Genomic DNA, 15,113 nt, shown 5'->3' with positions numbered 1-15,113 from the left:
TGTAGACAGCAAATGGATGGGTCATGTCTTTTTATCCAATCTGCAACCCTGTGGCATTTATGGGAGCATTTAGGCCATTCACATTGAGAGTGATTATTGAGAGATATGATTTTAATGATGTCATGTTGCCTGTGAAGTCTTTGTTTCTATAGATTGTAAATTTCTGTTCTGTATCACTCTTGGGGCCTTTTTACTTTTATAGAACCCCCCTTAATATTTCTTGTAGGGCTGGCTTGGTGGTCACATATTCTTTCAGTTTCTGCCAATCTTGGAAGGTCCTTGTCTCTCCATCAATTCTGAATGACAGCCTTGCTGGATAAAGGATCCTTGGCTGCATATTCTTCTCAGTTAGAGCTCTGAATATACCTTGCCAGCCTTTCCTAGAGCTCTGAATATACCTTGCCAGGTTTCTGTAGACAGGTCTGACATTATTCTGATATTCCTCCCTCTGTACGTGAGGATTCTCTTCCCCCTGGCCGCTTTCAAGATTGTATCCTTGGATCTAATATTTGCAAAATGCACTATGACGTGACGTGGTGTAGGTCTGTTCTCATTGATCTTGGTGGGGGGGTCCTCTCTGCTTCTTTGAAACGAATGCTTGTTTCCTTTGCCAGATTAGGGAAGTTCTTAGCTACAGTTTGTTCAAATATCTCTTCTAGACCTCTTTCTTTCTCCACCCCCTCGGGGATGCTGATGATTCTGACATTGGAACATTTCATTGAGTCAGTAATCTCCCATAATCTACATTCTTGAGATTGGGTTTTTTTGAGCCGAGTTTCTGTTTTTTCCTTCTTTTCTATCATCCCATCTTCCACTTCACTAATTCGTTCTTCTGCCTCATTTACTCTGGCCGTCAGAGCATCTAGTTTAGAATGCATTTGATTCATAGCATTTTTAATTTCTGCCAGATTCACTCTCATTTCCACCCTTAGAGATTCTATATTCCCGTTAATATTTTTGTTAATATCTTTTTCAAGCCTGCACATCATCTTGACCATAATTACTCTGAACTCCATTTCTGACAATTTGGTTATATCCATATCCATTAGTTTTGGGGCAGAGGCCACAGACTCTGTATCCTTTCTTTGTTGTGGTGGGGGTTCCTTCTCCTTGTCATTCTGATGAGGAGAGTTTGCAGGGATGTACAGAGGCCAAATTATTGACCGGGACCCAAGCAATATGCACTTGTTTTATAGGGACCTTAGGGATGTGGGCTACTTGACTTTTCAGCCCGCCTTCTGGGGGCAGGGGCCTGCCGCGCTGATACTCAGGCAACCCTGTTTGGGTAGAGTTGCCCTGTCCCCTGCAAGGGGGGGGGTGGGGATGGGCGCAATGTGAACTGGTATTTCCGGGCTCTTGTTCTCTGGTGACTTTCTCTGGCGGTTTTCTGTGACTCTTCTGAGAGAGCAGCAGTGGCCGTATCCTACCCTCTCAGAACAGAGAGATCGCAGTCTGCTCTCCACTGAGCTTTCCTGGCCACTTTAACTCTGCTTCTGTCAGTTTTGCTAAAAACCCCGCAGCGTCCTGGGTTGTGCGCCCTACAGCCACTCTCCCAGCCCTCACTTCCAGGGCTGGCATGTCTCTGTCCTTTGTGCTTCTAACACTGCCAGCTGTCCCTGGTTCCCGCACGCACTCCTGACCTCCCTGTTTCAGTGTGGTTTGAGTATGCACTCCGGAGCTCCGATTTTCAGTCTGGTCACGCACGCATTCCCGGGCTCACGGTCTCAGTCTGCTTTCTCACGGGTGCCGGTCCACAAGTCTGGCCCGCTCCCCAGCACAGGTGGCCACTGCTTCCCGGTGCCCGAGCATGGAGGCTCCCTCCCCCTACCATTTATCTTCTGATGTCTGTGCGCGGATTCACGGCTCCCCACTTCGTACCTCAATACTCAGTGCTGGAGATGTTCGTTTGTAGAGATCCAGATGTGTCTTCCTATGTCTCAGGCTGACTTCATGGGTGTTCAGGATGATCTGGTAGATATCCAGCTCGATTCAGCAGACCAGTATAAAAAGGTCCCCTACTCCTCCGCCATCTTTTTCTGACCCCTGAAATGTACTTTTTTAAAAAAGGATTTTACTTATTTTAGAAAGAGAGTGCATGAGGTGGGGGGAGGAGCAGGGGGAGAGGAACAAGCAGACTTTACCCTAAGTGTGGAGCCCGACGTGAGGCTCATCTCATGACCTTGAGATCATGACCTGAGCCCAAAGCAAGAGGACCCTTCACTGACCAAGCCACCCAGGTGCCCCAAAACATACTTTTTACCCTATTTTAGTGGTATGATGAGGATATTGCACTCTCTATTATCATAGAATGAACATAAAATTGCATTGAAAAATTGTAATCTATGTTTTGAGACTGAAAAGTAGCTGACTGTCTCCAAGATGAGGACTATGAAATATGCAGAAGTTGAATTCTATCCATATATTGACATTAAACAAACTGCTTCAAAATTATTTAGGAAAACTGTTTGTGGAAAGCTATAGTTTATTTAGTTTTCTAGCTCTTTAAATTCCCATTTGAGGTGACAGAAGATGTTGGAGAGCACTGGATATTCATTGAGCTCCCTGTTCTGTTCCTAGCCTAGAGCCAGAGCTGTAAGATACATGAGAGGGAAAGGTAGGTGAGAGAGTTGCTTCTTCACAAAGCCCTAACTGGGGGTGATGTATGTAGAAGAATAACCATAGTCTTTGGAGGTAGACAGACTTGCCTAGGTTGAATCATGGCTGACTCTACTTATTAGCTCTGTGGCCTCAGCAAAATACCTCACTTTTGGAATCCTCATCTCTAAGATGAGATACTACCATGCAGAGCTGTAATGAGTAATAAATGAGATAATGTATGTAAAGATAAGGCATGCATTCCTAATAAATCCTGATGCTAAGTGTATGGTAACTATTGTTTTCCATATTATTAAGTCATTAGAGACAATTTTATTTGTGATAAATACTAATATCAATATTTTATAAACATTTAATGAACCTTCAATATAATTTAAATATTCTCTATAAAATGAATTATATAAAAAAGTCTTTTAGCTACATTGCATTTACTGAGCTTAGGCATATCAGATTGAATTCTATAACTATAAAATACACTGTTGCACAAAATTAATCTTAATAACATAAATATTAGGTGAAACTTTGCTTTAGAAATTCTTCTAAATAATCAGAATCTATTTTACCTTGTTTTCTTTAAAGGCTTCTCAGCCTTGGATTTGAAAAGTTTGTCAGAGTTGGGAGTGTCAGGAAGATTGCCAAGCCAATTTTACCTTATAGGTAAGAACACTGAAGTCCAAAAGTCACAGTGCTCAAATAAGTATAATAATTTTATGTAATTTTAAATTTGTTTTTTAAAGAAGAATGGCGGAAGCTGTATCTTTTTTTCTTGTTGTTATTAACTTAGAAAATCTGTATTTTACTTTTTATAATGTTGTAAAAATGTAATTTTTTATGTAATTCTTTTTTTAGTTTGCATGCTGGCTCAGAAAATGAAAATGAACAACTAAAAGAACTACATGCACTAATGAAAGAAGACTTGACTCCTCTGGAAAGGGTCTATGTCAGAAAAAGTATTGAACAGCATAAACTGGGGACCAATAAAACCCTGCTGAAGCAGGTAAGTTTGTTTCTTAATTTATGTATACTACTCAGAATTCTTTTATTCCTGTCAATGGAGAATATTCCCTTTAAATAAAACAAATGACTGTGATAGCTTAGATTCAAATAAGGTGTGTGTATGTCTATCCAGTGCATGTTTTTATCTTATCGCAAAACATTCTTCAAATTTGTGAACAGATCCAACTTACCATGACTGAGTTATCCTTTCTCCTTTTCCATATTTGTATATCTTTCTATAAGCTTAACGAAGAAAAAGAAGAGGTGGGAATAGATTTCCTGGCAAGTTAAATGAAACTTGGTTTTTTTTCTAGGTGAAATGGTGTAGGAAAAGAAGGTCTGACCCCGGACAAAATACCCAAGTGAAATTTGTCTTTAATGCCTTCCTAGAAAGCCAAGACTTTTAGGGTCTATCTATATCTGAGACTCTAGGAGGCCCAGATACTTGCTTCTAAGTATTGGAAGCCAAGACTGGACATACAGGATCCCAAGCTGTAACAAGTAGCAGCATCCCCTCTATTAGCTTCTGATCCAGGGCAGCTTCCTTCAGTCAGTAGCTGATGAGAAATAAGTCAATTAGTAACTTCCTCCAATGATAGGAGAGCATGAGGAAAAGAAAGAGGAAGGGAAGAAAAGAGGGTTGTTGACTTCTTGGACCACGTGGACATTGGTTACTTTCTGCAAGAGATTTGGAAAAATCAACCCCATATTGTGTAGCTATTTCAGAAATAATGCTGCTTAACAAACAAAATCTCAATACTCTAAGACAACAAACTTATGACTCTAAAGGTCAGTTAGTATGGCCCAGCTTGAGGCTATGGTTCAGGTCTCTCATTCTGAAAACAGTTGTCTAGGGCATGATGGTCTTCTCCTGACAGATGGCAGAAGTGCAAGAAGGCAGCCTAGATCACACAAATACATTTAAAGCTTTTGTTCCTATCATGTCTGCTAATATTGCATTTGTTGCAACAAGTCATATGGCCAAGCCTAACCTTTAGTGGGACAGGGAAATATACTCCCCCTACCTCTCTGGGGAGAAGCACTACAAAGTCCCATGGCAAAGGGTGTGGATGTGTAATACTCTCACAGGGAGGGAGGGAGAAATGGGAAATAATAAGTTACAACAAGTTTTGGTTACAGAAGTCCTCAGAGGGCTTCAGACTAGCTTTCTATTATTTTGAGTTATAGAGTTAACTCTACTTCCTTTTCCCCAATTAAATCCAGAAGGACTTAGTTTGACTGTGTTCAATTAATGCAAATTAGTCATTTATGTAAATTGCTTATTATTTTACTCACTTATCCAACGTAATATTGATATGTAAGAATAATTGTTAATGATTTCTTTGATAATTTTCTTTTTTTTCTTTGATAATTTTCTAAGTGAAAGGCCAGATAGCATAATCTCTTGCTCATTGGTATTATCTGTTCATAAATGAAACCTTTTTTATTTATTTATTTTTAAAGATTTATTTACTTATTTTAAAGAGAGAGCGAAAGTGAGCGTGTGTGCGTGTGCGCATGCACACATGTGTGAGGGGAGAGGTAGAGAGAGAGAATCTTCAAGCAGACTCCCCGCAGAGCTCAGAGCTGGATGCAGGGCTCGATCTCATGACCCATCAGATCATGACCTGAGCTGAAACCAAGGGTCAGATGCTCAACTGACTGAGCCACCCAGGTGCCCCAAATGAAAACTCTTTTAAAGGGAACATTTTTTAAAAAGTCTTGTCTACAGGGTCCAATTAGGCATTCAGAGCGAACACATTTTTAAAGTGACATGTCTTTACAATAAAATTAAATTTTAAAAATGCTTCAAAGTTAATTGCTGTTTCCTAGATCAATAATAAAATGTCTTCTGTGGTTAGAATCTTAGCAATATGATGACAAGTTAGAAGATACAAATCATATAACATTTTAAAGAAATCTTAGTTCTTTAGGTTTTTTGTATTAGATATTTCTTTTTAAAAAAATTGCTTCCTGGTTCACAACTTTCGGGTTCTCATTCTAAGGTTGTCTTCATCAGGTATAGTTTCTGGAAATTAAATAATGAACAATATTTAGGAATGGTACCATGAGCAGTGTATATTGCTACAGTGGTGTCTTCTGCTGGATCATTTTAAAAGACCTGAATATTTAAAAAGTGTGGAGTTTCTAATATAAAAGTGGCTTTGAGATTTTTGTTTTTGTTTTTTTTAACAAAAGGAAAATCTGACAGAGGGCTGTTATACGTGATGAATGTTATTATTAATGTATATAATATTTCCTGTCTCACAAGATCTGTGGAGGCAGTATTTAATTTCTAAGGCGTATTTTTTGTCAGTTACATTTATTGACAAAAAGTATGGTCCATTTGTGTGGATTGCCCTTGCTACCAAGAAGTGGAATTATACTTTAGATTGTTAGGAGAGAAAAAAAATTATATATGCATGTTTGTATGTGTGTTTATATATGTGCACGAGTGTGTGTGTGTGTGTGTGTGTGCTTGTGTGTATCTATTAGACGACTAGGGCAATTGGCCACATCTAATTGGAAAATTCAGTGATTTTCCTCTTGTTTATATTTAGTTACGGAGATTAAATATTAGCTTTTTTATCAGGCTTTTTGCCTTGAGAATAATGGTATTCTGCTATAATATTTGAGAATTATAAAATTCAAATATGCTTACAGGCCACAAGTACACTAAAATTCACTGTTTAGAAATAGCCATCTTTACTTTCTTAAGTAAGTCAAAATCCTAGTGTGCTTGACGGTTAGGCAAAGTATAGTTCATTAGCATGTTCAGTGCTCTTTGTGGAGAATTTGGCCTGTGTTGATAATAATGCATGTTGTGTTTATCCAGCTTCATCTAGAAGAATAAATTATGTCCTCCTTAATATTTTTTAAATCCTTGATAATATAATACCTTCCTTGTGAATATCAAAGTGTGTCTTTTATTTGTTCTTTTTAAGGGCCTTGTGGCTTAAGTAGCCTATGTTCTGTGATTTCCATTTCCTATGTGGGACTAATAAAAATGTGAAGATAAAGTGACCTGTGATTCCTGATTGCCAATAATTAAATTAGGACAGCTCTTTTCTAATTTTAGCTTTACGAGTTCTTTGGTAAAAACACTATCTTATTTTCTAAAAAAGTTGTTAATTAATACTATTCTTGTTGTAATAAAGGTGCGAGTAGTTGGAATTACCTGTGCAGCCTGCCCATTCACCTGCATGAATGATCTTAAATTTCCTATAGTTGTGCTGGATGAATGTAGTCAAATAACTGAACCGGCCTCTCTCCTTCCTATTGCAAGGTAATCTAAAAATTTCTTTTCCAAAAAGCACTCAGATATCACAATTATTTCAAATAATTTCACACTTTAAACTCTTACCAAACTTTGTGAAAATTCTTAGTAATTTAAGTACTAAACTGATTATTTAAAAGAATGCAGAGGAACATTTTGGGGGGGGGTTGGTTAATATGTCAAAATTTTGTTAGATCACAGTTGAGACATTTGGATCACATAATTCTTTTTTTTTGAAGTTTTAATTTTAATTCCAGTTAACATACAGTGTTATATTAGTTTCAGGTGTACAATACAGTGATTCAGCATTTCCACACATCACCGTGTGCTCATCACAGGTGCCTTTCTTAATCCCCATCACCTATTTAACCCCCTGGCCCCCACCAGCCTCCCCTCTGGTAACCATTAGTTTGTTCTCTATAATTAAAAGTCTGTTTCTTGATTTGTCTCTTTCTTATTTTTTCCCTTTATTTTATTTCTTAAATTCCACGTATGAGTGAAATCATTTGGTATTTGTCTCTCTCTGACTGATTTACTTTTCTTAGCATTTTACTCGCTAGCTCCATCTATATCATTGCAATTGGCAAGATTTCATTCTTTTTTTATGGCTGAATAATATTCCATTGTGTGTATATATATATATACCACTTCTTTATCCATTCATCAGTCGATTGACACTTGGGCTGCTTCCATATCTTGGCTATTATAAATAATGCTGCTATAAACATAAGGGTGCATTATCCCTTTGAATTAGTGTTTTTGTATTCTTTGGGTAAATACCCAGTAGTGCAATTTCTAGATCATAGGGTAGTTCTATTTTTAATTTTTTGAGGAGCCTCCATATTGTTTTCCACAGTGGCTGTTCTAGTTTGCATTCCCACAAACAGTGCATGAGGGTTCCTCTTTCTCCACATCCTCACCAATCCCATTGTTTCTTGTGTTGTTGATTTTAGCCATTCTAACAGGAATGAGGTGGTATCTCATTATAGTTTTGGTTTTTATTTCCCTAATGATAGATCACATTTTTTAAAAAGATTTATTTATTTGAGAGAGAGAGGGAGAGAGAGAACACAAGTGAGAGTAGGGAAAGAAGAGGAAGAGAGCAGACTCCCTGTTGAGCATCGAGCCCAGTGCAGGGCTCGATCCCAGGACCTGGAGATGAGGACCTGAGCCAAAATCAAGAGTCAGATGCTTTTCTGACTGAGCCACCCGGCACCCTAGATTACATAATTTTTAAAGCCTTGATAGCTCTAGTGCTAGGATTCTACTAGGACTTTGCAGATTTCTCAACTAGATTAAAGGTTCCAGTTTAGTCTGACTTTGAGAACGTAAGCCTACTGAAGAATGTTCTTCAGTTGCTTACTTGATAAAATTCCAGTTTTTAGGTTCTGAAAATATTAAAATTAGGAAAGGATATAAAATATATAAAGAAAAATAAGTTGAAAATTTGTCTAATAAAATTTAGAAGACTATGACATCTTCTAAGCTGTATCAGCTATTTGTAACATTATGCTTTTAAAGCATTTCTAATTGAGGGATCCTAAAGGAGGGGGAAAAAGTGCTAGACTTGGACTCATTAGGCCTGAGTTCTAGTCCTTGCTCTATCCCCAGCTAATGAGGGAGTAGGGTACCAACTGTCATGATTTGCCTGGAACTCGGGAGGTCCTGCATCATGGGAATTTTAGTTTAAACTCGGACAATCCTGGGCAAACCAGGATGAGTTGGTCACCCTACTCAGGAACCAGGAATGGAGGAACATTAAGGCCCTGCATAGAGGATAGAGGAGTAATACTTTGGAGCACCTACTATATACTAAACACATTATATACTTTACTAAGTCCTTACAACAGTTATGTAAGGTATTAACACATCCAGGTTACTGGTAAGAGTACTGAAGCTTGGAGAAGTTGAATAACTTGTCCATAGAGTATAATAGAGCTGAGATTTGGATATAGATTTTTCTACAAAAACTGGACATTTTCCCATGATATCCCACCTATTTAGAAAGACATTTAGTGGGTGCCTGGGTGGCTCAGTCATTGAGCGTCTGTCATTGGCTTGGATCATGATCCCGGGGTCCTGGGATTGAGCCCCGCATCAGGCTCCCTGCCTCGCAGGGATCCTGCTTCTCCCTCTCCCACTCCCCCTGCTGTGTTCCCTCTCTTGATGTCTCTCTCTCTGTCAAATAAGTGGATAAAATCTTAAAAAAAAAAAAAAAAAGACATTTAGCCCCAGGAGCCTAATTTACTTCATCTCTAAAACAAGAGTTTAAGCCAGATGAATTCTAAGAAAGTCTCTCAGTTTACAGAATTTAAAAGTCATTTTTTCTCAAAATGTGTTCGGCAAAATGCTAATTCTATGCACAGGCAGGGGACATTTAGCAAGCTTTATGTGGAAAAAAGTTATAAAGAATTTTTTACTGAATAACTTCAAATTCTTTTAGTACATTTATTAGCATTATTAAGCCTTGTTAGTTCCTAGAACTCTTTTTTTTAAAGATTTTTTATTTTCAAGTAATTTCTACACCCAATGTGGAGCTCGAACTCAGAACCCTGAGATCAAGAGTCACATGTTCTACCGACTGAGCTAAACAGGCACCCCAGTTTCCAGAACTCTTTGTGGTATTCTAGTTTTTTGAAATACATGTTAGAAAATAGTGCAACAAGGGGTACTTGGGTGGCACAGTTGGTTAAGCCTCTGACTCTTGGTTTAGGCTCAGGGTTGTGAGATGGAGCCCCGTTGAGCCCTGTTGAGCTCTGTTGAGCCCTATTGAGCCCCAGACTCAGTGAGGAGTCTGCTTAAGTTTCTCTCACCCTCTTGCTCTGCCTCTGTCCTCCAGCTCCCACCCTTTCTCTTTCTCTCTTTCTCTGTCTCTCAAATAAATAAGTAAATAAATCTTAAAAAAATAAGAAAAAAGAAAATAGTACAAGTGATGTCAATGTATGCTTTGTTGTTGTTGCTGAGATTAACTTTTGGAATTCTGTTTTTAGGTTTGAGTGTGAAAAGCTGATTCTTGTTGGAGATCCCAAACAGCTTCCTCCTACTATTCAGGGTTCTGATGCTGCTCATGAAAATGGACTAGAACAAACTCTTTTTGATCGGCTTTGCTTAATGGTACTACTGCTAAATTCATTCAGAATTATCATTTATTGATTATACACTGTGTAGATTGATAGAAAATGAAAATATTAGAACTACTCCATGCCCTAAAATAATTTTAAGTGAAATTGTTTAGTAAATACCCCTCTTAAAGATAAGTAAAACCCTGTAATTTAAGTGCCCTTTTATAAAATGAATCTTTTCCCCATGTACTTTAGTAGTGGGTAGTAAATACATTGCTTTTGCTCTAAAGTTTAAGAAAACTCTATAATGTCTCTATTATCTCTGCCCCCTATTGTAGATCTCTTGTAGAGTGTTGCTTCACATTTAAAAGAATTTTTTAAGTTAATTATTAATATATTTTTAAGTTGAGGTGACATTCACATAACATGAAATTAACCATTTTAAAGTAAGTCAGTGGCATTTAGTACATTCACAATACTGTGTAACAACCTCTCTCTAGTTTCAAAACATTTTTTTCACCCTAAAATAAACCCCAAACCCATTTAGCATGTACTCTCCATTCCTTCCTTCCTCCAGCCCTGGCAACCACAAGCTTGTTTTCAGTCTGCATAGGTTTACTTATTCAGCAGATTTTATATCGTACAGTCGTACAACTTTCATGTCATACAACTTGGACTCTATACAACATGTGCCCTTTGTGCCTGGCTTCTGTCACTTAGCACAATGTTTTTGAGGTTCATCCACACTGAGCATATGTCAGTACTATATTACATTTTTTTATAAGTACATTCACAATGTAGTGCAGCCACCACCCTACTCATTTCTAGAACTTTTTCATCATCCCAACAGGAACTTTGTACCCATTGTTTAATATGCTTCTTTCCTGAGCTAATAACCTCTATTCTACTTTTTGCCTCTATGAATTTGCGTACTCTAGGTGCTTTATATAAATAGGATCATACAATATTTGTCCTTTTGTGTTTGGCTTATTTAGCATAATACCTTCAGGGTTCATCCATGTTGTATGTGTCAGAATTTCATTCCTTATTAAGGCCAAATAATATTCCATTGTGTGTAATACCACATTTTATCCACTCATCTATGGATGGATATTTGGGTTGTTTCTATCTTTCAGCTATTGTGAATAATGCTGCTATGAACATTGGTATACAAATACTTGTTCAAGTCTTTACTTTCAGTGCTTTTGATTATACACCCAGAAGTGCTACTACTGGGTCATGTAATAATTTTATGGTTTTTTAAAATCCATTCTCTTTTTTGTTTTTAAGTTTTATTCAAATTCAGTTAGTTAAAATTCGGGTGTACAATACAGTAGTTCAGCCCTTCCATACAACACTGAGTGCTTCTCCTTAATCCCCATCACCTGTTTAACCCAGCCCCTTACCCATCTCCCCTCTAGTAGCCATCAGTTCTCTGTAGTTAAGAGGCTGTTTCTTGGTTTGCCTCTCTCTCTCTTTTTTCCCTTTGCTCATTTGTTTTGTTTCTTAAATTCCACATATGAATGAAATAATGGTATTTGTCTTTCTCTGACTGATTTTGCTTAGCATTATGCTCTCTAGCTCCATCCATGTCATTGCAAATAAGTAATAATATTCCATTCTATATATATATATATATATATACACACACACACACACACACACACAACATTTTCTTTATCCATTCATCAGTCAGTGGACACTTGGGCTGTTTCCATAATTTGGTTATTGTAGATAATGCTGCTGCAGACATCGGGGTGCATATATGCCCTTGAATTAGTGTTTTTGTATTTTAGGGATAGATACTCAGAAATGCAAAATACCCTGGATCATAGGGTAGTTCTATTTTTAACTTTTTGAGGAACCTCCATATGGTTTTTCAGGGTGGCTACACCAGTTTGCATTCCCATTAACAGTGCAAGAGGGTTCCCCTCTCTCCACATCCTTGATGATTTTTTTTAACTTTTTGAGGAACTACCAAACTGTTTTCCATATCAGCTGCACCATTTACATTCCCAACAGCAATTTCCCAACAAAATGTTCCAGTTTTTCCACATCTTCACCAATATTTGGTTTTTTTTGTTTTATGTTTTTTGGGTTTTTTAAATAATAGGTCTCCTAATGGGTGTGAAGTAGGTATCTCATTGTCGTTTCCCTAGTGACTAATGACATTGGGCATTTTCCCATGCTCTTATCTTTGGAAAAATGCTTATTCAAGTGTTTTGCCCAATTTTGAATCGGGATGTTTGTTTTTTTGATGTTGAGTTGTATGTGTTCTTTATATTTTCTGGATATTAAACCCTGATCAGATACATTGTTTGCAAATACTTTCTTCCATTCTTAGGCTGTCTTTTGTTTTCTTGACAGTATCCTTTTTTTTTTTTTTTTTTTTTTTTTTTTGAGAGAGAGAGAGACAGAGAGAGCTCTCACAAGCAAGTTGAGGGGTGGGCAGAGAGAGAATCTTAAGCAGCCTCCAGGCCAGTGTGGAGCTTGACATGAGGCACAGTCTCACGACCCTGAGATCATAACCTGAGCCAAACGCAAGAGTTGGACGCTTAACCAACTGAGCCACCCAGGCGCCCCTTGACACTATCTTTAGATGCACAAAAGTTCGTATTTTTGATGAAGTCCAACTTATCTATTTTTTTCTTATGTTGCTTGTGCTTTTGGTTTCATAGCCATGAAATTGTTGCCCAGTCCAGTGTCATACAGATTTCCCCCAATGTTTTCTTCTAAGAATTTTATAGTTTTGGCTCTTACATTTAATTATTTGATCCATTTGAAGTTAATTTTTATATATGGTATAAGGTACGGACCAACTTTTTTCTTTTCCATGCAGATATCCTGTTTTCCCAGCACAATTTGTTGAAAAAACTGTCCTTTCCCCATTGAATGGTTTTGGCACCCTTGTCAAAAATCAGTTGACTATGTACGGGTTTATTTCTGAGCCCTCCTCTATTGGTCTGTATGATTTAATTACTTTTTTATGGCCAAATAATACTTCATTGTATGTATATACCACAATTTGCTTACCTATTTATTATTACTATTGTTTTGAGGCAATAATCTAAATCAAGCTAGTTTTACAAGCAGAAGATTAAAATATTACAGCCAAAAGAATTATAGAGAATGTATTGCCAAAAGAAAAATTTTATCATTGTTACTAGTTTATTATTAATTAAATTATTTATTTTTTCATTGTTGCTAGTTTATTCTTTTTTAAAGATTTTATTTATTTGAGAGAGTGAGTGAGAAAGAGAGAGACCACAAGCCAGGGGAGGGGCAGAGGGAGAAGCAGACTCCCCACTGAGCAGGGAGCCCAATATAGGACACAAGACCAAGACCCCGAGATCATGACTTGAGCTGAAGGCAAACGGTTAACCAACTAAGCCACCCAGGCACCCCCATTCTTGCCAGGTTAAATTGCATTTAAGGGGTTATTTTGCTGTTTGAGCTTTCAGCAATCTGTACTTTCTTAACAGAGGAAGAAAAACTGAAATGAAACTAGAAATGATTAAATCTCAAATAAATATTTCTTCACCCATAATAGATATTTTTTCCTGAGATCCTCTAACAGATTTTAGACAGATGGATTGATTTCTTTGCTCTAAAAGTAGAGATATTAGTGCTCTTATGCTTTCTCCCCTTTTCTAATCCCTTCCCATGTTCCTATTTTTGTTAGTTACACCATTATTCTTTTTGTTCTACAATCATAATTTGTACAACTATTTAGAATCAGTTCTGTATTTATAAGATTCAGTACTTCTTCATTCATCTGGGTGCCTTGGGCTTCATCATCATTTTTTTTTTTTTTTCAAGAATGGCTCATAGAGGGTGCCTGATTGGCTCAGTCAGTTAAGTGTCTGCCTTCAGCTCAGGTCATGATCCCAGGGTCTTGTTATCGATTCCCACGTCAGGCTCCTTGCTCAGCGGGGAGTCTGCTTCTCCCTCTGCCTCTGTCTCTCTCTCTCTCTCTCTCTCTCTCTCTTTCTCTGTCTTTCATGAATAAATAAAAAAAATATTAAAAAAAAAAAAGTGACTCATAGATGCCTACTTTACTGAGTTCTTTTTGTTTCAAGAGTCCATTGCCTTTAAGTGTAAAGGGCACATTGGCTTATTGAATTGTTGCTATTACTGTGAATTTTAGGGCCAGCCTGATTATTTTCCCCTTGTAATGATTTATGTTGTCTAACTGGATATAAGAACTCTTTTTTATAACCTTAAAGTTGATAAATTTATTACAGTATATCTGTGTGGAGCTTTCCTTAACTAATCATTCTGTAATATAAGTCCTCTCAAAGTGGAGATTCTTTTCTCTTTTTAGGAAAGGTTTTTATTCCACCTGTTGAATTCTCTATCAGTAGCTTGTCTGTGCAGCCTGCTATAACAAAATACCATATACTGGGTGGCTTAACCAACAGATTTATTTCTCACAATTCTGGAGGCTTGAAGGCCAAGGTCAAGGTACCTGCAGATTTGGTTCCTGATAAGAACTCTCTTCTCAGCTGTATCCTCACATGGTAGAAAGAGAGAAATTTCTGGCCTCTTCCTCTTCTTAGAAGGAGACTAATCTTCTCATGAGGACCTCATCCTTATGACCTCATCTAAGACTAATTAACTTCCATAGGCCCCACCTCCAAATACCATCACTTTGGGGTTTAGGGCTGCAACATAGGAATTGGGGTGGGGGACACATTCAGTCTAAAACACAGAGGTCCCCAGTTATTCTTGTATTGGGTGTCTTTATCTGTCTTCCATTTATGTTACTTTAATTTCATCTTCATTATCTGTGAAACCTTTCTACTATGTCTGTTTCCCTTGCATTGAGTTTGAAGTTGCATTGAGTTTTGAGTTGGGTTATAGCAAGTTTTATGAAGAAATCCTATTTGTTCTTTGCTGCTTTTAGTTTATTTGTTCTTTAATGTTACTCTTTAAAAAATTAGTCTGTTTCTTTAGGACTGAAATTTCCCTTTTAATCTCATCTTTTTATCATCTCACCTTGAGATTTTGTTTCACTCAATTATATTCTGATTATATCCTAAAGCTTAAATACTTGAGGAAACTTTTCTTCTGTTTTTTGGTTGTATTTTGTCTAGGCTGGACTCTATGCATATCGTTTGCATTGTCTTCCTTTATTTTGTTAATTTGGGGGGAGAGGCTGT

The 15,113-nt window shown here is 37.4% G+C and overlaps 1 protein-coding gene across 1 annotated transcript in view; it reads left to right on the top strand.

The window, feature by feature from the left end:
* Window positions 1-15,113, top strand: part of ZGRF1 (zinc finger GRF-type containing 1) — a 94,363-nt gene that overhangs the window by 73,107 nt on the left and 6,143 nt on the right. The window contains exons 21-24 of the mRNA XM_040626259.1: window positions 3,196-3,273; window positions 3,466-3,613; window positions 6,771-6,898; window positions 9,880-10,003. Coding sequence (XP_040482193.1) covers window positions 3,196-3,273; window positions 3,466-3,613; window positions 6,771-6,898; window positions 9,880-10,003 — 478 coding nt within the window. The remainder of the gene's footprint in view (window positions 1-3,195; window positions 3,274-3,465; window positions 3,614-6,770; window positions 6,899-9,879; window positions 10,004-15,113) is intronic.

The sequence above is a fragment of the Ursus maritimus genome, unplaced genomic scaffold (genome assembly GCF_017311325.1).
Source record: "Ursus maritimus isolate PB19 unplaced genomic scaffold, ASM1731132v1 scaffold_11, whole genome shotgun sequence".
NCBI lineage: Eukaryota > Metazoa > Chordata > Mammalia > Carnivora > Ursidae > Ursus > Ursus maritimus.
This window is presented reverse-complemented; position numbering and strand designations above follow the sequence as displayed.